General features: G+C 32.2%; 1 protein-coding gene across 1 annotated transcript; it reads left to right on the top strand.

Moving 5' to 3' along the window:
- Nucleotides 1-1,682: 1,682 nt before the first annotated feature.
- On the top strand, nucleotides 1,683-20,773 carry LOC124354206 (zinc finger CCCH domain-containing protein 15 homolog). The gene is made up of 8 exons (XM_046804492.1): nucleotides 1,683-1,921; nucleotides 3,532-3,727; nucleotides 7,363-7,601; nucleotides 10,325-10,444; nucleotides 13,408-13,620; nucleotides 14,005-14,127; nucleotides 17,133-17,253; nucleotides 20,596-20,773. Exons 1-8 carry the CDS (start codon nucleotides 1,850-1,852, stop codon nucleotides 20,706-20,708), a joined length of 1,197 nt encoding a protein of 398 aa, XP_046660448.1. The 5' UTR covers nucleotides 1,683-1,849; the 3' UTR covers nucleotides 20,709-20,773.
- The last annotated feature ends 1,956 nt before the right edge of the window (nucleotides 20,774-22,729 follow it).

Genomic DNA, 22,729 nt, shown 5'->3' with positions numbered 1-22,729 from the left:
CGTTTTGCGGATGACATGACACTGTTTAATCACTTAATAATTTATAATCATTAAAATCCTCTGTTATGATTACGCCTTACGACCTTCACAGGAACATTCCAGAATAAAGCCAACAATCTTGGAGAACTGGAACATATGAAGTTTTAAAGTGGAAGAGGTCATAGGGAGATTTAGAATTAATGAGTAAGAAGGTTATGTTCCAGACGGAATACCGGCTAGCGTGCTTCGTTTTTACGTGTCATGCGTCCTGCTTGACTTTCTCCGGAAGTTTTAAAGCTGGGTTATATCGTTCGTATAGTAAAGTCCAGAGATGTGGCAGATGTAGAATTTACAGACCTGTGACAATTTCATCGTCCATTGCCCAGGTGTTTGCGAGGTTGTTTCCGCCCAACATTGATACATTTCTCAAATTCCTGATACCCAGTTGCGAGCATAGTTTCTTCCCTAGGCACTTAATTTCAACTAGGATAGATTTATTTCTGAAACATACATGTACTGTTGTATTAAGTTCGCATCAGATGGATGCAATTTATATTTACTTTTTCCAAGACGTTTGATAATATTTACCATACAATTCTTTGGGAGCAGCTCGAAGCTTATGAGAGTGTACCTTATCTTTATCACTGGTTCACATTGAAGACTCTTGGAGCAATTGGACATTTTTTTAATAGTAGTAAATCTTATTAAAACAATACTTTTCCAATATAGATTCGATCCACAAATGGTCACATTCTATTATATGAATTTCTATTCATATAATAGTTAGTTAATGGCAGTTAGTTAATCAGTGTTATCTGATAAGTTTATATCTAACTTTTGGTTCGACAAGGTTCCCATTTGGACGCTTTTTGTTTATCATTTTCACAGCCGACACAGTATGCAATCTCTTTATGTTAATATGCTAACCTCTGGTGGACTCTTGTTTTTAGAAGACCTAATAATCTTTAGTTTGTTGAAACATTTGCTTTGGTTAAAGTAATATATTGATGATTAGTTGGTACTGATGTTATAAGTCATTAACAAAACGAAGATTGCTCACACTATCACCAACACTCTCTTTAACTTGTCTATGAGATCTATTGATAGTGAAAGAGAAATCCCAGGTCTGATATCGAAAATGATATCTAAAGCCTTATTGTTGGCGTTGTAGTTAGTACTACAGTTATGAAGATTAGTATTGACACATGCTATGTAATTGTATGATTGTTTAGGCAATAAAGGATATTATTATTGAAAAGAATATTTGAAATCGGAGTGGTAAATTCAACATATGCTAGAATTACACTTTGTTTCAATCTTATGCATCATGGTTTTCTCATCTTAGGAGTTTTGCATCATCTTAGGAGTAATATTTTCTCTAACATATAACCTGTTACAGTTCATGAAGCTTTACATTTGGAAAACATTTAAACGTTTTGTATACAATAGGTGTATTGATGAAGCCTTTTGTCAATGTCTGGTTAAAGGCATAAACAAATAATTCTATTATAATTGCCTAGTACCTTTTTTTTAATTTTAGTGATATATAACAAATATAATGAATCACAACTATTTTCACAAGCCATCCAAAGGTTCTAACATAGTGCAGAATTGAATGTCTGAAAGTACATAGTGCCCACTAAGTTAGCAGCTGATAGTTTCATGTTTCATTGAACGCCATTTCCACAAAAATGTCCATGGATTGGATTTGTATTTACGCTTTTGTGGTTACCTATCCGGATCCAATCAAACGTCTATGCGTTGGTGTTTGAGGTTAATGTCCGTGTGCGTAGCGTTTTGTTGTATTTAATGTAAATTCATTATATGTATTTTATTTTATAGTAGATAAGTAGTTTGAACACACTTTAAAATGCCTCCTAAGGCGAAACCTGCAGCTCCTAATAAAAAGACTGTTGAGAAAAAGAAGGAGAAAGTTATTGAGGTAGTCTATTACGCTCATGCTGGTTACTCTATACCGCCTAGTTCTAATTTATTTAGTACTTTATCATAGGGCAGGAATACAAGATTTTTAGTTTTGAATCTGTTAGGCTTCTATTGTTTAATTTATGCTTATTTTAGATATAATAAAAAAGCCTAAATTATGCTATCCTAATTAAAACCAATAATCTTGATATACCCCCCTAGAAAACAATGTGTGATTGGTTTGACATGAAAATCTTCTCATAAAACCCAATTTAGATATTTGTAATCATTCAAGGAAAATTGAAATTAAAATTTTCAAAGCAATGCCCTAGTTGTTTTTCTATAGTAGGTCTGTTTTATATTTCAATAATGTTAGCCTATGTGTGATTTTATGTAGCAACATTCGTAATAGTAGTAAGCTAATATTTTATATTGTAATAATTCTGTTTGCTATTTAAACTACTTCACACGATGTTGCCTAAAATGATCTATAACTTAATAAGACAGTTTTCTTTAACCCTTTGAGCCCCCTTTAATTATGTTGAAAAAATACATTATTTACACTATATAACTATAACAAAAAAGTGTTTTGTTACTGGATCACACAGGTTTGGTGTGATCAGCCAGCCATTGCTATGTACATATTAGGTAAATATGCTTTCATGCTATAATCATAATATAAGTTACACACCATGCAATTAAGTAATGGAAGTAGGAATAAAATTATAATTACATTAGTTGTCCTATAGATAGGATGAGATATTAATATAGTTACTGTTCAAAAATTCTTTTAAGCTATAAATGGATCGTGTAAAAGCCAAGACTTGATAACCAATCATCAGCTATCATGTATCAGGAAAGATATCCAAATGCAGTGTGATCCTCTGATTATTGTGTTCTCATAAATATTCATTAGGTCTTCTTGGAAGTCAGAATACCTTATGATTGACATGGAGAAGAAAGACCTCACATGAAATTTGATGAAAGTGTTCTAAAAGAAGTCGAGGATAAACGTAATGTCTCAGTAAGGACTATTGCTGCCAGAATGGGGGTATCAACCTACAGGATATTGCAAAGGCTAAAGTACCATCCATATCTTGTGCAGTGTCTGCAGAGAGATTTAAGGTTTTTAAATAAAATCTTATGGTTAGATGAACTACATTTAAGAGAGATGGGTTTGTAAATATGCACAACATGGGCAGCTGATACTCCTCGCTTGATAAGAGATCAGGCTCAGTATCAGTTTAAAGTAAATGTGTGAACGGACATTTTAACTGACCAAATCATTAGGCCATACTAGTAACAAGATACGTGTCTTTGGCAACACAGCAGCAAATGTGGTTTCAGAACAAAGGTTGTCCAACTAATTATGCAAGCCCGATGTGTAACTTCTTGAATTTGACCTACCCTGGCAGGTGGACCGGCCCATTTAGTGGTCTCTCTTATATCACTCCTTTGTATATTATCGTTGACTTATGGGACAACCATATATATATATAAAATGAGTTTTTTAAGTAAACCATTATTGGGCTAAAAGTAGGACCTGATTTGTTCACAATAAAGTATTTAATTGTTTTTATTAGACTTTAATTTGTTCCTTGTTGTAAAATCAATTTCAACTTTTCACAGGATAAAACCTTTGGACTAAAAAATAAAAAAGGGGCCAAGCAGCAACGATTTATACAGCAGGTTGAAAAACAAGTAAAAACTGGAGGGGTGCCAGCTAGAAAATTGGGAGAAGAGCCGAAAAAGGACAAAGATGCAAAGTCTAAAGAACAGAAGGAGATGGCTTTACTGTTTCGACCAGTTCAAAAAGTTGAAAAAGGTTAGTGAAAACAATTGGAAATAATTTCATAATTCTGTACTTGGAAAAAATTAATGATATTGGCTATATTTTTCACCTTAAATAATAAAACTTTGACAGCACTCAGTTAGGTTGGACAAGTTTTATCCCAATTTACTGTACATTTGAGGAATTAAAAACCTTATGTATTTCTTCTTTGTATATTTGTAATTTAAATTAAACTGGTTATATGCAGTAGGAAAGGACTGTCATTGCAGTAAATTTGTAACTGTTTTTCGAATTACCTTATATGTTGGAAAGTTGAAAGCTGTTAAAGCAACAAAAAGTATGTTGTGGTCATATGTATGTTGCGGTGTATTGTAATTAGTTCTAAGATTGATCTCTTCTATCAATGAAGGTAGTTTTGCTTCAATACTGGGAAAAGGAAACTTTTTTCATATTAATTGTCAGTTTTAAATCATAATAACAAAGACAAACAGATAAGAGCAAAAGAATTACTGGCAGGAAGGACATTTATGTCCAAAATACTAATTACTTTAATGTTATTCCTATTATAGTTATAAATAATAAAATTAAAATTTTTTGGTTAAATTTGTTTTTGATAATGGAAGGATTTTAAAAGTAACATTAACAACTCTTTTTCAGACAGTTGCTGTCGTAATGTAAAACAAAAACAGTTCACTATTTTTCGAGATCTGCAATTTGATTTTTTTAAGACATAACTGCAATTCTGAATATCAGGACACTGTCTACAATATTCTAAAAGTGACGGGATATCCACCACTGGTAGGAAAACTGACAGGGTTAAAAAGTTTTGATATTGAAAGTCTATTTACAAATGTACCAGTTCCAGAAACTATCAGAATCATAAAATTTTTCAAGAAGACCAAATACTAAATGAAATGACAATTTCACGTGAATTTGAACAAGAAGTCTAAGTTCTTTTTCATTTTAGTTCTTTTCAATTGATGGATTTACAATTCTCAAAGAATTTGTAAATAAAGAATTAGTCTACTGTCTATTGTTCGAACTTCAGTTCACTCAAACCAAAGATTTGATAAGATTTGTGGAGATATCTTTGTTGTTTTTCTAATGGTAACTCTTAAATTGAAAAATTTCTTGGATCACTTTAGTAGTATTTATCTTCCAATCTGCCTCACAATGGAAGCAAAACAAAACAATTGTACTACAGTACTTGCTTTAATTCTGGAGTAAATAACCACTATCAATAATAAAATGGCTTGCCTCTGTCATTAGTAATGAGATTATTCAAAAGTGAGATAAGAAGATTAAAGGTAGCTGCAAGAGCAATTAAACTCTTTCCCACAAATATTGAATACAGTTTTCATTCAAGTAGGAACCGGGAGGCTTTGTTATCCTAATTTTTATGCATTGTTAGTTCCAAAATTTATGTTTGATAGAAGTTAAATAATATTTAATAATATAAAATACCTAGTCTACCTTATTAATAGTGCCTTAATATGTGTAAGAATTATGTGATGAATCAAATACTAGGTTTTATAATTTCAATAAACAAGTGTGATTTGGTTTTTTTTAATGGAATGAAATTACTTTCTTGAGAGCTTCATCAGATTAAAGAAGGGTGTCTTGTATTATCTGGTTATCCACAACCTGCTTTAACAATTGTACAGAATTGACATTGCTAAAACACACAAATGTGACTTTTTTGCAACAAAATTGGACTTTTTTTACAAGGGAATTATTGTTCTCACAAATGTTAAACTGTTTTTTAAATGAACACATTTTTATATTTGGCTACTATGTGCTTAATGGTATTGCCATAAATAAGTATTGGTTAGAAATATATTCCATCTTTATTGTCATTGTAAACCTCTATGTATGATAACGTTCTTTTGATGAAATTTGTACGTTTCTTAATAGCTTTTGAAGGTTTGGTTGTCACTGTTGCCAAGACACGGTTTTTCACCAATACACAATTAACCCTTTAAGGACCAACCGTCTGATTTATCGCCGGCGGCGTACTATGCGAAAAGGACCAACCGTCTGATTTATCGCCGGCGGCGTACTATGCGAAAAGGACCAGCCGTCTGGTTTATCGCCGGCGGACTTTTCATATTTTTTAAGAGATATTTTAATCTTCTATATGGAATAAATATACTATTTTTCTATTCCCTGTATGTTTATAACTATGATATCAAATTTTAAATGTCTTTGGAATCATCAGCTTAGTCAAAAAAAATATTTTACGGCCATGTTGCATCGTAATGTTGTCAGGGTACTTTGGGATTATACCGACCACACCCAGACATGAATCGTTATTTGACATTTTACTTCTACTGATTACTAGATTAGCGTAGAACAAATTTCGTCAATATAAAACAGGAATTATCTTATCGCAAACCCCTCCCCATCCTCAGACAGAGGTCAAAGTCGAGGTCTAGTAGATAACGTGATTGCAGAGTCTCGCCGCCCGTTCAGCTGGTGCGTCGCTTTGTTGTACTTCCGTGTTTTACCCCTACAATTCTACAAACACAAAAACTAAACTCTTTATTGAAAAAAACACACACAACTTGTTTTTATGTAGGTACCGTGCAAATAACTTAAATAATCATGTGATGCCGCGTGGCCTGCCGCCGTAATCGGGATTCTCGAGAAAGATAAGATAACAGCGACAACAATACCGATCACAATACCTGGAAACGCTTGTTGATTGATGGAATGTTAGTTCTGTTACTCAACTACATCGTTTTATAACGTTCTAAGTTCATTGAAAAAATTTTAAGCGTTGGGGGCATATAACGGAATCTGATCCCATTAACAATTATTGATAATCGTTGTAAGTTTGTAATTTTGTAATTAAAGAGTTGTTTTTTCGTTGTATCATGTTTGTTTCTATAAATGTATATTTTTGTGTTCTTCGTATTGGTGTGGTCGGTATAATCCCAAAGTACCGAATAATATCCTTAGTAGCCTATAAGGTTTTGTATGTTAGGCTAATGCTGAAAAGTGTGTTTTAACCAGTGTTACAGAAAAATTTAATTCATTTACAAACTTTTTTATTTTTTATTCCAGGGCTTTAAAATTTTGTACAGTTATAGAGAATTATATGTAGAACTAATAAATACCATTTCCCACAGATAGTTTATTGTTATTTTTGGTAGTTATTAAAGATCAAACTCAATTTTTTTTAATTTTTTTACTTTTTTTTATTTGATAAACAGATAAATCAAATTGTTTTTTGCTATATAATGACTTAAATTTATTTTTTCACAATAAACAATTTAATTATAAACATTTTAAGCCTAAAAACAAATCTGTACAGTAATTAGTTCTGAAGATATGATTTTTCTCTCAAACGCTTGAAAAATCACACATTTTTAATGTGCACAGTTCTTGGAGCAAGGCCAGAAAAACGCAAAAATTTTCTTTGCACATGTCAAATTTTGGTCTGGTCCTAAAAGGGTTAATATATTGTATAGGAAAAAATAAATGCACAGAGGCTTCTTATAAGAATAAAAAAAAGACTGTACAATCCTTTGATATTTCAACATAATGTCATAAACAAGGATATAAAAATAGGATACACTGTTCATGTTTCACTTAAAATGTTTACACCCACAGTCTTAGGTAATCAACTTATTACATTATCATAAATCTCTGTATTAACTTTACAGGAGCAGATCCAAAGTCTGTTGTCTGCGCTTTCTTCAAGCAGGGCCAGTGCACAAAAGGGGCCAAGTGCAAGTTTTCCCATGATCTGGGGTTGGAGCGGAAGGCAGAAAAGCGGAGTCTGTATGTGGACATGAGGGATGACGAAGAGGACACTATGGAAAACTGGGATGAGGAAAAGTTAAAGGAGGTTGTGGAAAAGAAACATGGCGAGTCTGAAAAAAGAATGCCTACAACTGATATTGTGAGTTTAGTTTTATAAATCTCCAAAATAGAGAAATAGAAATAATTGAGTTTTTAAAAAAAAAACATTATGTTTAAATTTCGTTCATGTTATAAATGCTGACCTCAAAATTTGACTAGTAATGTAAAAATATCATACGTTGTTGAAGAATGAAAACTGGCTTGATGCGTACATATATATATAAAAAGTACTTGCTCCGCCGGGAGTCAAACCCGGATCTCTCACTTGCCGGGTGAATGTGCTACCATTACACAAGTGTCTGAAATTTGACACTGTCAGATTGGACTCCTGGAATCTGGAGTCATGTTTGTCGGAAGAGATCCAAAAAAAGTCGATGAATCGTTTCCATGCTGCACTAAGAGGAAGGTGAACTGAAACTAAACTCAAAATTCACATGTAATTTTGGCCATTTTAATTCCTAGTCATCTGCACTTCAGGCTTAAAAAATAGGTAGGCCAATGAGTTAATAAGCATTTGTTAATAATTTTTAACACCTAATAAAAAACAGCAGTTAAAAAAAAATCATATTAAATTTTTATAACATTTAACTATGATTCCATTCTTTTTACACATTCAGTCAACAACCTGGTGCTAGTATTTTAATCATACAAAATTTGCAAAACTTCAGTTTGATTGGCAGTTGATTACAATCATTAGTCAATGTTTAGATATGTGATTGATATTGTGCATTTTATAATTATGTGGTAAAATCTTTAAGGGCTATAGCACGTAACTGATGTAGGCTTATAGGTAGCTGTGTTGACCTTTTCAAGTTAAGCTGAAATGTTGTATATAAACTCAAATTCCTTGACTCAAATGTTATTTGTTTTTTAATGTACAACGATTAAATTACCTGGACTCCATCCCACTGGCCTCTTAAGTTGAAGAAATTTCCATAAAAAATGTATCAGTGAATAAATATACTCAATTTTAGTCACATGTTCAAAGTAAACTTTACGTGACTACAGTCGTTTTATTAATAATCAATTTTAAATTTACCAGTTGATATGAACAAAAGCTGATATAAACATTGTGAATATTATTGTTTATTAATTTTACTGTTCTGTTGTAAGAGTATTTTTATATTTTCATCACACATAAACATATTAATTTAAGAGAGATGTCAAATTAAATCAATACACAGTAATGCAATGTTAACTGAATATGGATTAAGCAAAATCTGGGTCAACCAAATGGTTCCAGAAATGGTAACGCGTATATAGATAACTGAGCAAAATAGTGAAAAATATTCAGCAGCTGAACATTGCACCAACCCTCTGCCTCTGAGCAGAAGAGTGGGTGCGTGCGAAACACATCACTGTAGCAACTGGCTGGACAAATGATGTGATGAATCACACTCCCCCTACTTCACCAACCACCTCTGCGCTGCACCACACAAGTGCCAGCCGTTGTGGTACACCGTGCCAGTAACCACAACCATATCACTGTAACAACTGGCTGGACAAATGATGTGATGAATCACACTCCCCCTACTTCACCAACCACTTCTGCGCTGCACAACACAAGTGCCAGCCGTTGTGGTACACCGTGCTAGTAACCACAACCACATCACCACTGAAACCACTCTTATTAGCCATCTACTCCATTCTTTCCACCATTCTCAAAGTATAACACAGAAATCGTTTATACGTAGTTCATGTTCCCTAGGTCCCCATTCTAATAGTTTAGTTTTACATGCAATTGGATTAACTGTAAAATTTGGCTGCCCCCTCCTTTATTTTGGTTAACCAAGGTTTTACTACACTTGGTAACCACTAATCATACAATTAATAATATATTCATTCATGAGTATGGTTTCTTTCTCTTGTAATATTAGTTGTAGCCAGATTATAAACTGTTAATTTAATGTACCTATATTTATTTTCAATTTTCCCTGTATATTGCATGGAATAAAAAACTTAATAACAGTAAAAACTTCGGATATCTATATTTAAACAAAGAAAAGCACAACGCCAAGTGAAGCTTGCAAATGAAACCGAAGAGGAGAAGCGTTTACACTTAGATAAAAGTAGAATATGCTTACAAAACGAATCACAAGAGGAACGCAAAGCGTGATTGAATGCTTCATGAGCTTAACAGCACCCTCACAAGAAACTCTGGTTTAAATAATTATTACAAAGAATTAGTTAATATGTAAAAGTTAATAATAAATCTCAAGGAAGGACATTTAAAAAATAAATATACCAAAATGATTTGATATGTTAATATTTGGAACAATAGTTTGAACTTGTTCTATTTCAATATTATCTAAGTAAGATTGGGAAATAGATCTAATTCTTGTTAGTTGTCTCATACAAATATTCAAATTCTGTCTGAGAGTCTTTATATTTCCTTGATATTTATCATGCACTGTTGTGGTCTATATTCCAGTTCCTTACGATCAAGAGTTCACTAACTGTTAAAACAATAATTCGTAATCATTTCTTCTAATAAAAAAAATTAAATTATTATGTTGTGGTCTGTATAAGCTAGTAATGTAAATGTTTTCCAGTGTATTGAATGTAATAGTAATAATTTCCAAATAATCTTCAGTACCTATTTACTTTTTAATGTTAGCATTTATAAAGTTAGTTTTAACCTTTACAAAAATACTAATTCCTTCCCAAAATCAATTTTCTACAAACATTTGAATCAAGGATTTATAAAAGGAATCTGTGTCTATAGATTTGTAAATATTAAATTAAACACAATTATGTTTGCAGATATGCAAATTCTTTTTGGATGCTGTTGAGAAAAGCAAGTATGGCTGGTTCTGGGCGTGTCCTAACGGTGACAGCTGTATATATAAACACGCACTACCACCAGGATTTGTACTCAAGAAGGTAAGTGTATTTTCAACTGTACTTTCAAGCAATAGTGCAATGATTGATTCTGTTTCCTATTAACATTGTCTATTATAGCTATGTATAAGTTAGTAAATCAACACTCATGTTTAAATAAAAAAGAACATTTCAACACTGATGCATATACCTACTCCTTGTTGTATCAATCTGTACGTTAAGTTATTTGCTGATTATTATTTGTTGATTGTTATTGGTTAATTGCTATTTTTTGTTATCATGTGCTTTTACAAAGTTACCATAATATATATTGTTTTCTCAATATTACAGAAAATGGATTCAAGTGTTAAAACCCTTTGTGTTAGTATTAGAATATAGTGTAAAAAGGATAGTTTTAGAAAAACAACTGTAACTATCTTTAATGAAAACATGACAGATGCCTGTACTGAAAAGTTATTTCTTTGTCAATAAATAATTTGATTTGATAAGATTATATTTTTAGATGATGTGGGACAAATAGATAACAACATTAATGTATAACAATTCCCACAGTTCATTCAGAACCCTGTTTTAAAACTGTTAGGCAAGATGATTTTAAGGAAATCAATCTGTCAGAGGTAATACAAGAGCTATTAATATATAACAAGTTAGAAGTCTGCCACGCCATGTGTCGCATGGCAGGCTTTGCCAAGGTTTCATAGTAAATTTGAAATCTACTTTTTGAATGCTTTTATTATTGAATTGATGACAGGAAGTCATCCTTGCAAGCAGCTATGAGTTGATATATTATCTCCTTTGCTAGCGATCGTTTGATTAGCATACCTGTTGTTTCAGTGACCAACATGGTAATAAGAGTGTGTGTAAAAAATAAAGTATACAATAGAAATCTACTTGAATGCTTTTATTATTGAATTGATGACAGGAAGTCATCCTTGCAAGCAGCTATGAGTTGATATATTATCTCCTTTGCTAGCGATCGTTTGATTAGCATACCTGTTGTTTCAGTGACCAACATGGTAATAAGAGTGTGTGTAAAAAATAAAGTATACAACAGGAGATGCGGTCACGTGAGGAGTGTGTTTAGGGCCAGGTGTCTCATGATATGAAAAGTCGTGAATAAAATTGATCTCACCTTCATTGATTGACTGCCAAATTTCATTAGTTTCATCATTGTCTGGTTCGACAAACTGTGACTAAAGACTTGTCTGTCAATTGTGTAGGACTATAGGGCCTTGTTCAGGGCGCAGGTTGACCTAACAAATCGTGGTCACATCGCGGGTCGACAATCGGGGAATTGCGATTCATAAACCTTGCCTGTTGTGTGTTCTATTCCAGTGTGTACGTAGGGTCTTCATCAATATCGTCATCAAATGTATCAGGCAATGAAAAGGTAGAATCATTGTCAGTATCACTGCATAACAAATCACTTAGCAATCACTTAGTCTATAAACTTCACTTACAGTTAGATGGTCACGATCTATCTTTCAACTGAACTACTTTGCAACAAAGAAAAATTACAAAAACTTCTAAAAATAATAAAAATATCAATTTCAAGTGAGCATTTAAAAGATTCTAACTTCTAAACATGAGGTTAACTCAACAATGTGACAGAACAGACTGCTATACGCAGCGAGTTTGTTTACACACAAAATCACCAGTCGCCGGCTATCCATGCTATCTGTTATTGCAACTCTTCTTTTGTGTTTTGTTTGTACAGTAATTGATATATTTGTACAAAATACTACACGAAATACATGAATTCTACTGTGAAATAAAATGTATTTTTAAACAATATGGGATGTAAAACAGATTAATAAAATGTGTGGTAATAATCAGCGGCAATGGATCGTCATTTGGCACTTTCCACATAGTTAGCTGGTGACGATGGATAGTTGTCCTGGCATTTTCCGCTCAGTTACCTGGCGAGGAAAAATCGTCGCCGTCGCACCCAAAGGGTTAAGTTGCAAAACCCCTTCACTACGACATGAGTAATTTATCAACTTTAGGTGAGCTAGGATGGTAGTAATGTGTGTCCACTGCAGTTTGTGTTCAAGTGAAGTTGTATGGAAACACTCTCACAATTCCATTGTTTCCAATATATTACAGTTACTTTTTTTTGTTAATTTTGTTAAATTATAATTTGCTTGTAGGTCACCGTGGCTTGTAATCTGTTTCAGTACATGTAAACGAACTTAAAAATAATCACTCGATACTTTTTTGTAACTGTGATTAAATTTTTGTCACTACATTATTTCCTTTTCCACTTTATAAACATTTCATTTATTGAATGAAAAGCTCAATTTGTTAAATAAATCTGTAAACTTTTGATTCTCAGGTACATTTTTCATATTTTGAGGGATAAAATTTAAAAGTCTGGTTCCTGCATATGAAGTTTGTTTAGTAAAAAACTCAAAATTATGTTTATGAATGTCTATTGCATTTTTATTTCTTATATTGTATGGGTGGTTTTTACAACTAAAATCTGGTGGTTTTCATCTGATTGTGATGGCTTTTAACATACATTGTACATTCCTGAATATGACAAACTATGCACAGTCAGTATCCTAGAATACCTAGTCAACATATTTTAGCAATAGTGAAAGTCATTAAATTTGTTTTTTCAATTTTTTGTTTTTTATCCTGTGTCATGAAGTAGTTGGATGGTAAAGAATATAGTATTACTACTGGTGGTTGTGAACCTCTTTCTCTAGTTGTGCATACTGTGCTAATAATACATATGTTGGGGCTATATAAGTTCTCTTTATGGGTTTATGTAAATAATAGGTATTAGGCAACAGAAAGATTTTTGTAAGATTATTTTCATTATTACACTTATTTGAGTAAATAATATTAACATTTCTTTGCTGATATAAACTTAAAAAAGTTTTAAGTTGTTTTACAGAATCATATTGTACTTTAAACAAATAAAATAAATACTTTAAATGGATAAAACACTATGCATGTTAACACATATTACCATAGTTAACTTCTACGATTTATTTCAGGACCGGAAGAAAGAAGACAAGAAAGATGAGATTTCTATAGAAGATCTGGTAGAGAAGGAACGTGCAGCATTGAGTGCTTCTGGGAAGTTCACTAAGGTCACTTTGGAGAGCTTTTTAGCTTGGAAGAAACGGAAAGTCAAGGAGAAGAAAGATGCTGCCATCAAGGATGAAGAGAAAAAGAGAAACGACTACAAGGCTGGTAAACAACACGGGGTGAGTGAAAAAAAAACCAGTGTCCTATGCTCTTTCAATATCTGTGAACATGGCAGGTATTGTTTTTTAAAATAGAAAAACGTGTGTGATATACGCCGTGTACCATGCAACCCCCTTGCTGATCCAAAAAGTAAGGTTGGGTTGTGGTAAAACAACGTAATTATAACATTATAGTTTATAGTTTCTTTCTTGCCTTCCATCAATAATTCAGAAGTTTTTGTTATATTCTGGGATAACTGTGTATTACAATTATAACTTTTATATATCATATTCAAAATCTTAGATTGAAATTTAATTTCTTTTTAAAATCCTTTAAAACAATAGTTTCTAAATTTATACATAGGTTACATTCAACAATGTTTTAACTATCTCCTCTGTCTGCAGCTTTCAGGAAGAGAGATGTTCTTCTTCAATCCTGACCTGGCTGCTAACGATATGATGGAAGATGGAGATGAAGCATTTGATTCATATGCTAGAGAAGAGGAAGAAGATGGACCAGAAGTTCAGGTATGTGAGATATATTTTATCTGCAATAATGATAAAGTATTAGCCGTTATTTTATATTTAAAAGTTTATTTTTAATTTTTCCATTTAATTCAAAAACATAAGACTTGAATAAGTAATATATTAGGAACACAATGGCCTTTTATATGTGATTTATCAATGATTTGAGAAGAAGAATTGTAGAGAACTTATCCAAAATTGAATATTTCTGGGATAACGTCTAGCATATGGATAGGATTTTGTAGATAGGTATGTGGGAAACTATGTGGTTGACAAAGGCTTAGACTTTAGGTGGAAATATACCAATACTATTTAGCACATGTATTATAGTAACTTTTTCTCTTACTTTGTACCAGTGACATATTAACGGTATTAACATACATACTATCCATTGCGGTATTTGACCATTGCAGTCCATTGACCACTTCAAGCAGCCTCCGACTATGCTGTGATGAGTGCTGAATATGACATGCCCTTAAATGTAATAAAATCATGCTAATTATGTATATGCATACAACACTTGTAAGAAATATATTGCAATCAACATGTTAATATTTCCTTAGCATGAATAGGCTACATTACTGTTGTCTGGGAAAACAGAAAACAGGTTTTAGAAGGCCTTTGGGTCAAAAAGGCTGAGGTATTTTTATATAAGAGAAGGAGAGACTCAGCCACTAGTTAGTCTTAAGTTCGGGACACATACATGCACCGCGCTCGACACATGAGTCAGCCGAGTGTCGGTGCGAGCCTGGCTCGGTTACTGTGAAGCCACATATGCCCGTGTGCTGTCTGAGTAATAATAGCTTGTGTACAAATTCTCACTGTTTGTACTAGATAATGTTTCTTTTTTATTTTAAAGTGACAGATACTTAAAACAGCAAATTTAAAAAGTAGTGACTTAGTAATTGTGTAGGTCTTTTTTAATAACTGGTTAAACATAGTAAATATTTGTAAAATATATACACTACTAAAGTATAATGTTTTTTTGTACTCTTACACCTCATGACTGCAAATAAAATATTTTAAATTTAAGACTTTACTGAACTTAGAAGAATAAAATAAATATGAAACGTCATAGAAACATTTTAAATCCAATCCCTACAAAATACAGGACAACATTTTAACAATTAATTTCAATGCATCCAAAATAAATATAGTTTTGTGTGAAATAAACCAATCCTTTTGGTTTTTAAATAAAAAAATTTCAAATTATTTTAATTTAGTTGCTCTAAAATCACTAAGTATACAACATATTTCATAATTTTTTATTAGTAAACATATTTTAAAAGTCACCTAATATGTTTTGTAGTAGTTTTAATACAGTAAGAAAACATTAACTAGTTTACTGTAAAAAACCTCTTCTTCACTAGGTTTCTTTATATCCATGATAAATGACGGTCTTAAACCGCACCATGCTGTCAAAATTCACACCTAAACTAATGGTGATGCGCGGCTTCGACGGCCCGGTGTTGGTGCGGACATGTATAGACTTGCAAGTTGAATACCGGACTGCAATTCTTTCACTTTATGATACTCGACACTGGTGATTCATGTGTTGGGCATGGTTTGGATATGTGTGTCCCAACCTTTATTCTGCCCATCCTCTGTTGTCATTGCCTGTGTAACTCATCAAACAGAATAAGGAGAGTTAGTGTAGTAAAAAGTAACCAATAATTGATGGTGAACATGTAAGCCTCACTTATTGGAGGGTCGTTAAGCCGGTTCGGTAAGCCATATCCTTCCAATGTTATTTTGCTATACTTTATGTTCCTTTTTCTCAGAAACCATTGTTTACCTTTTTCTCAGAAATCATGATGACATTTTTGGACCTTATTATATTTACGTATTATACTATTTAAATCGAAAACATTTCTAAATTTTTCATTTTAAATATTAAAACCTATTTAATAATTTAAAAATCTAATAATTAGTCTTACTTGGTAAGTTGTAAATTGTGGTTTTGTGATATCCTGCGCCATAACTGGGATCATCAGGGTCCTCCAGGTCTTCCTACTGGTCTCCCAGCTTCCTTTTAGCACTTACACGGGCTTGTCGAGTATTCTTGGCAACATCATAGGCCATGAGCTGAGCTTTTTGTAGCAGGCTTATATCAAAGGTTTGTTGTTGCATTGAAAGATTTCTGCCAACAACCATGCCCAGCATTTGTAAAACTGTACACCTAGTTATGTTTCCATTGTTAAAAGAGTTTGTGGTATCATATACTCCACAGTAAAGAATATATACACTTATAAACATGGTTTTAGGGAAGCGATTCCAGATTATATGGTTCAAAAACTCATTTGGATTCTGTGATTTGCCATACAGGCATTTCTTTAGTAGATCAGGTGCACTAAGATCCTTAAAAATGGGATTTATTCTCTCCATCACAGCTAGGGGAAGGTGAAAATGATTTTCGTGATCATACTGTCTCCTTTTGGGCAAAGCCCATGTTCAGGATTTTAATTACTTGAGAGCAAGTGTTAATACTTTGCGCATAGTGCATGTTTAATATCTACTTTAATAATTTAATAAAACTACCAGTATTTTTGCAAATTTATTTGTGTCATGTACTTCAATATTGTAATTTTTCAGCTCATCGTAATTTGGCTGGCTTGTTCTTTTTCTACAGCCTGCTGAGTTTTAAATTTGATGGAAAGATGTCTATGACCTCAAGAATAAACCTTTATTAAGTATTGGATGTTTGAGGCTCCTGGGCTATCATTGATTCTTGAGTCTGAGAGTTCTATTGGCCTGACATTTTCGGCGATGAATCATTGGGTTGTTGGTGCAATTATACACATTCTTTCAATAAAATTCATCAACTTACCCAAGAGAATTTATGTGGATCTCTTACCTTAACATTTTTAAAATCAGATAAATATACCCTTATAAAGAAGAAGAGTCCTTTGGGTGATAATACTTAAATTATTTAATGTTTTAATTCCAAATTTTAATAGTCAAATACTTTAGTTTCATACAAGACAGTGATTTTTATTTATTTTTAACAGTATCGAGACATTGAACTAGAAATCCTGGCAATGGAAGCACAAGAAGCAGACAACAGTGGTACGGTGGCGGCAGAAGACAGGCTCAAAAACGGTGTGGCCAATGGCGAAGCATCCTCTCCAGGTATTATGTCATTTATTTGGCTAAAAATTATTTTTTAAATGTTAATTTCCTAGTTTTTAATATAGTATTGGCATTATATATATTGCATATATATATATACAATACACAATACATATATACAATATATACAAAATTTTCATCAGAAAAGTTGCATTTCATTTAGAAATTAAGTAAAATATAACAAAATTAACAGTGAGTTGGTAATATATAGAGACTAGTACAAAAAAATATAAAATTGTGTTTGCCAAAAAAGACTTATTTTTATTTAAATGAACATAAAATTAACGTTAAATAGTCGTTTTTATTGTTAGTAGTTTTTATACTTGTACATTGTAATATGATATATTTTAAGCATGTCAAAAACAATACATTTTTATTCTTTAATTAACATAACATTAACAAAAATTAGCTGGATTAACATTTATACTTCTAGCTGTATATAACTTTTTTCTACAAAAATGTAGTTTAAGATGGCAGTCTCCCAAGTTTCATTAAGAATTTAAAAGCACAAGTAATAAAGTAATAATATGTCAAGAAAAAATTTAAGTTTTGACTAAATTAATTGGTTTTATTGTGCAGTTCATATGCTGTACAAACTAGTAGGCCAATGGATTATAGGAGTTGGATAGGACTTGAAAATGACTAATTTTTGAGTGCATGTCCTCTACCTTCTGTTTACTTTCATTTGTAGATTATGAAATTATCGTCCGAACCAGAATATTTTTTTACTTGAAATAGGTATGTAAATATACTTATAATATGTAATCAAACAAAAAAACTAAACATTTTAAGTAAAAAAGAAATATCCATTATATAGTTTTTAGCCATGATATTAAGAAATAAACATAAATATATTCTCAACAACTATTTATACAACTACACAAATTGCAAAGTAACCCTAAGTTAGCGATTGGCTGTTTGTTTATCATAGAGTAGCTGATGTTAGCCCATATAATTTGTTATACGTAGACATTGGAAATGCAAATTTGTTAATTTGGTTACATATTTAGTACAATATAAAGATATTTTAGCATTTTTATATTTTGCTTACTATCCATCAAGTGTAAATAGTCGGCCGACCGATTGTCTCAGATCTCAGCCACTATTCGAACGGTAAAGCGAAAGTGGCCGCAATACAAATTGTGTTTTCTGTTTAAGTTTTATTCATTTACCAAAATGGGTCTCCGAATGAAATTGTCCAACTCATATTCTTGAGTGAAAATAGCATTTTAAAAAGAGGTTTGTTTGATAGATTGCGTAGGCCTATAATTTACAGTGTTACCCTATAAACAGGCTTAGAGTTTGGTTCGGTTAATATTATCATCTGTTTAATGGTTAGATAAGAGATGCAACCTGGGACTTTGAATACATCAGAATGTAAATTGGATTTTTAAAAGATCTTATGAGACACTTTGTAGAAGAAAAAGTGGGTTTGCGACAGCTAGTTATACACAATGTTATGTAGGCACATTGAAAGACGCAAAGACAAATGCTAAGGAGTTTAAAATAATTTGTAGTGATGAGTTGTCACCGAATTTCTCGCATATCTCTAGCAATGAAATTTACTAGACTACCGCAGCTTCATGGTATTCCCTGTAAATACAGCTGGTGACTATAATCATTCATCTTTCCACGTGGTGTAGGGGTTCTGCTTTTTCTATTGGGCGGCCTATTGCTATGCACTTAAGTCTCAAGGGCATTTTGCGCACTCCAGAAGCACACTATGAAGCCTACCAGTCTACGATTTCAGCAGTTCCACAAACTGGCGAAAACAACCTATCATGTTGTCCTAGGGAAATTCACCACCCTTGTCCAAAGTACCAAAAATGGCATACCGCTCCCTTGCTATTGCAGAGCAATTAAAGAGCAGGTGTTCAGTAGTTTCCTCCTGCTCATCACATATTCTGCTTAGCGGGCCCTCCCAAAGGATGCGACTCTGTGGAGATGCTTCCTCAGGTCCCGTAATCAGATCTATAACCTAAGAAGTCATTGATCTACTTAGTAAGAGAAATTCAGATGCCACCCTGGAGGAAGGCGACTGTAGTACCATTCTGCTCATTCTCGTACCCGGATGCAACCTCCACCTTCTCTCATGTTCAGCGCGAACCCATTTCGAGAGTGTAGGGGTTAAATACAGCATTACAGTTGTTTTTTTGGTTTCAAAATGGAATAGAGAATCAGAAATTTTGGACCGGAAAAAACTGGGAATTTGAAAAGAGGTATTGAATATCCATACTGTATACAGATATCGAATATTGGAATGAATTCTCCCTATTTCAGAGTAATATTTTGTGCTGAGTGCTTGATTAAGATTTACAGAGCTTGGCAGTTGTCTCTTTCTTGGAAGGACAGGGAGTTGACCAGTTAAGGTTGAGACATATTCCCTTCTTACCCAAACTAACAGTTCTCAATTTATAAACATGAGACTTACCAGCAGCGGGTTAACAAATTTTGTGTCCATCCCAATTTAAATATCATAAATAAATCTGCGGAAGTAAATAAAAGAAATTTATGCACAAATTTTCCTATTTCAATAAATTATGATTAAAATTGAGATTATATGTAAATTACAACTCTCTAAACACAGATTATTATTTAAGTAACTTAAATACATGTAAACATTTAGTAATGCACAAGTATAAAGAAATAGAAAACAACAATAGTTGAATGAACCAGTTAGATGTTATGTTTGCTACTGTTGAAAGTACATGGTAACCATTACCCTGGTTATAAATGATAATTATTTATGTAGATTAAAATAGTTTTTTTGATTCGTACTAATAATATTGATAATATTTGACTATATCTTTAACTCGATCTAAAATGTTTGCATTGTTCCTTTAAGGTGACTGGAATCCGTCACCAATTATATGCACAGTTATGTAAAATTCACATTTGAATTTCTGCTTAATAGTTAAGTAATTACAAATCCAAGCCATGTTGGGAAGTGGAGAGCAAGGCACAAACTTGGTAAATAAATTATCTCTCCATAAAAGAATCAAACAGCAAGATTAAAATATTTGACAAGAATGCAATTTCAACCCATTTATTGGGATTTTACATGCTCCAAGAAATTAATAAGGTTTAAATTGCAAGATTGAATCCTGTACATTGACTGACACTATTCATTAATAGATTACTATACGTAGTTCAAATTCTGCAAGTAGAAACATATAGAAATGTAGTTATAGCTATTGTAGCACCCTATTGAAAATATTTAATTGTGAGATGCGGTGCTTAGGTTATGTAGTCTACTAGTGCTTGTGAATTCAGAAAAAGTGACTTTATTTGAGGGTTTGTATATTCCTATAAATCTTGCTTCCAACTTAACATTCTTTTCAGAGAGTCCAAGTGAAGAAGGAGCTGCCGCTGTTCCCATCAATGAGAACCTGTTCCTCGATGATGATCTCGGAGATTTGGAAGAAGAGCTGGACGAATTAGCGCTCGACCAGTAACCCTCCCCTGTCCCCTACTGGCCGGGCATACCCCCCATCACTATAATAAATTGGTCTTTTCTGTTTACAGTCTATTTAATTGCCTTAGAACACCACTTACGATCCTCCATACTTAAAGTTACATGTTTCATGTAGATTAAATATAATGAATTTTGTTTTGTCACTTAGAAGCTTTACACTGATATTGTATTATTGTATTGACCTGGGTTGACCATTGACCAATCTTATCTTTAATCTTTAAAAGGATTGTGTAAATACATTGAAAAACGAGTTTTATGGAAGTTTATAATTTTTTAAGTGTTATGTGGTATATGTTCTCCAAGAATGTTTTAATAAGCTACAGACTAACTTACAAGCTTGTATGCACTTACAAGAGGATATACATCAATGCTATAATATCCTCTTGTAATATTAAAAAAAATTCTTTTGCATTATTGCTAAATCAAACAAAATTGATAGTGCCTGTCATCTATTTGTAAATTTAAAATACTCCTTTTGCAAAATCTTTATATATACAAGGTATGGAACTATTAAAAAAAGCTCAAATGCTGCTCTCACGTAGCATAATATTGGATACAATTTCTGAAATATGCTTCATCCATACTCCTAATTTAATTATTTTCAAAATCTTTTTCACATTTAGTACAGATTTCGCTAAAATATAAATTAATACAAATATAAAATTCTGTAAAACATAGTGGGTAATTTTCTGTAGTGACAGTGGTTTTGCTTACTTCATTGGTGGTTTAAGTGGTTTTCATTGTATTAATTTAGTTCCCAGCATGGACAGTTCACTGAAGTTTCCAGATACGTAAGGTTGATTAAAAAATGTTACAGAATTTATAACTTGTGATTTTTCACAAATATGTAGAGGGATTATACCTTAATTGCCTTCAGAGTACAATTCAAAGTACACTCCTCCTACATTCTTACAGTTGCTTCACATTCCAGGAATCCGTTTCAAATGATCCTTCAATTAATTCAGTAATTCTATTAATCACCAGTCTTTCAAGAATTGTGAATTGTTAAATAAAACTTCTATAATGAATACTAGGAATGTTGCAGTTTTATGAGCAGCTGATTTTAATGAAACAGCATTGTATCAATGAAAATCGTACTAGCGAACAATATTATTGGCTGGAATTTTTTGGTTTTTACTCACCGTAAAAGTATACCTGTGAAAAGTGTAATTTATTGAATTAATATTAAGTTAGTTCAATAACAAACTATAAACAAAGAACTAACTTAGTTTTATATTATTATAGACAGTAATTTTTATTTATTACATAAAAATATCTTTCTATTAATGCAGAAAAAAGAAATATTAATTATACATATTTAAAAAAAGAACATTAATTAATTATGGTTTTGGAATAGGCTAGGTTGAATCTTGGTCAACTATATATATAGTTAAAAATTGCACTTGAAAAAAAATTATATATATATTTTCAAGTTCAATTTTGACTTTTCTGAAAACCAATCTTCATCCAAAATATCAAAAACTTTGTTGAGTAATGATATTTAATTGGTAACATGGTTAAGCTCAACCCTGACTTTGTTTGTGGCTGGGTAGCAGGGTTTACGTTTATAGCTACCTTATACATATATGTATAATCGTTGAAAAAAGAACACACTTAGTTCTCTGGGCTCTGCTTGATGTTCACTATTGTGTAACATCAACAATAAAAGTTGTGTATATTTTAGCTTTTCTAAATTATTTCGTGGTTGACTATAAAGCAGTCATCTCTCCTCAAAAGTTGATAATGGTATGTCATGTTAAAAAAAATCATATTAGAACTTAGAACTGTTTCAGATTGACATTGTACAATAATTATTTTAACAAAATCCATTTGACCTACTGTACAAGTAGATTATTTTTTAAAGATAATATTTATTCTTAACTATACAATATATTTCTCAAATGGTTTTTATAACACATGTTCCAGACAGGCCAAGATAAAAAAATACTAAAATATTTCAGTTTGATTCTAAGATATACTTGTAACATTTAAAATTGTATG

This window comes from Homalodisca vitripennis, chromosome 2 (assembly GCF_021130785.1).
Source record: "Homalodisca vitripennis isolate AUS2020 chromosome 2, UT_GWSS_2.1, whole genome shotgun sequence".
NCBI lineage: Eukaryota > Metazoa > Arthropoda > Insecta > Hemiptera > Cicadellidae > Homalodisca > Homalodisca vitripennis.
Note: the sequence above shows the minus strand (reverse complement) of the source record. Positions and strands in the feature narration are given on the sequence as shown.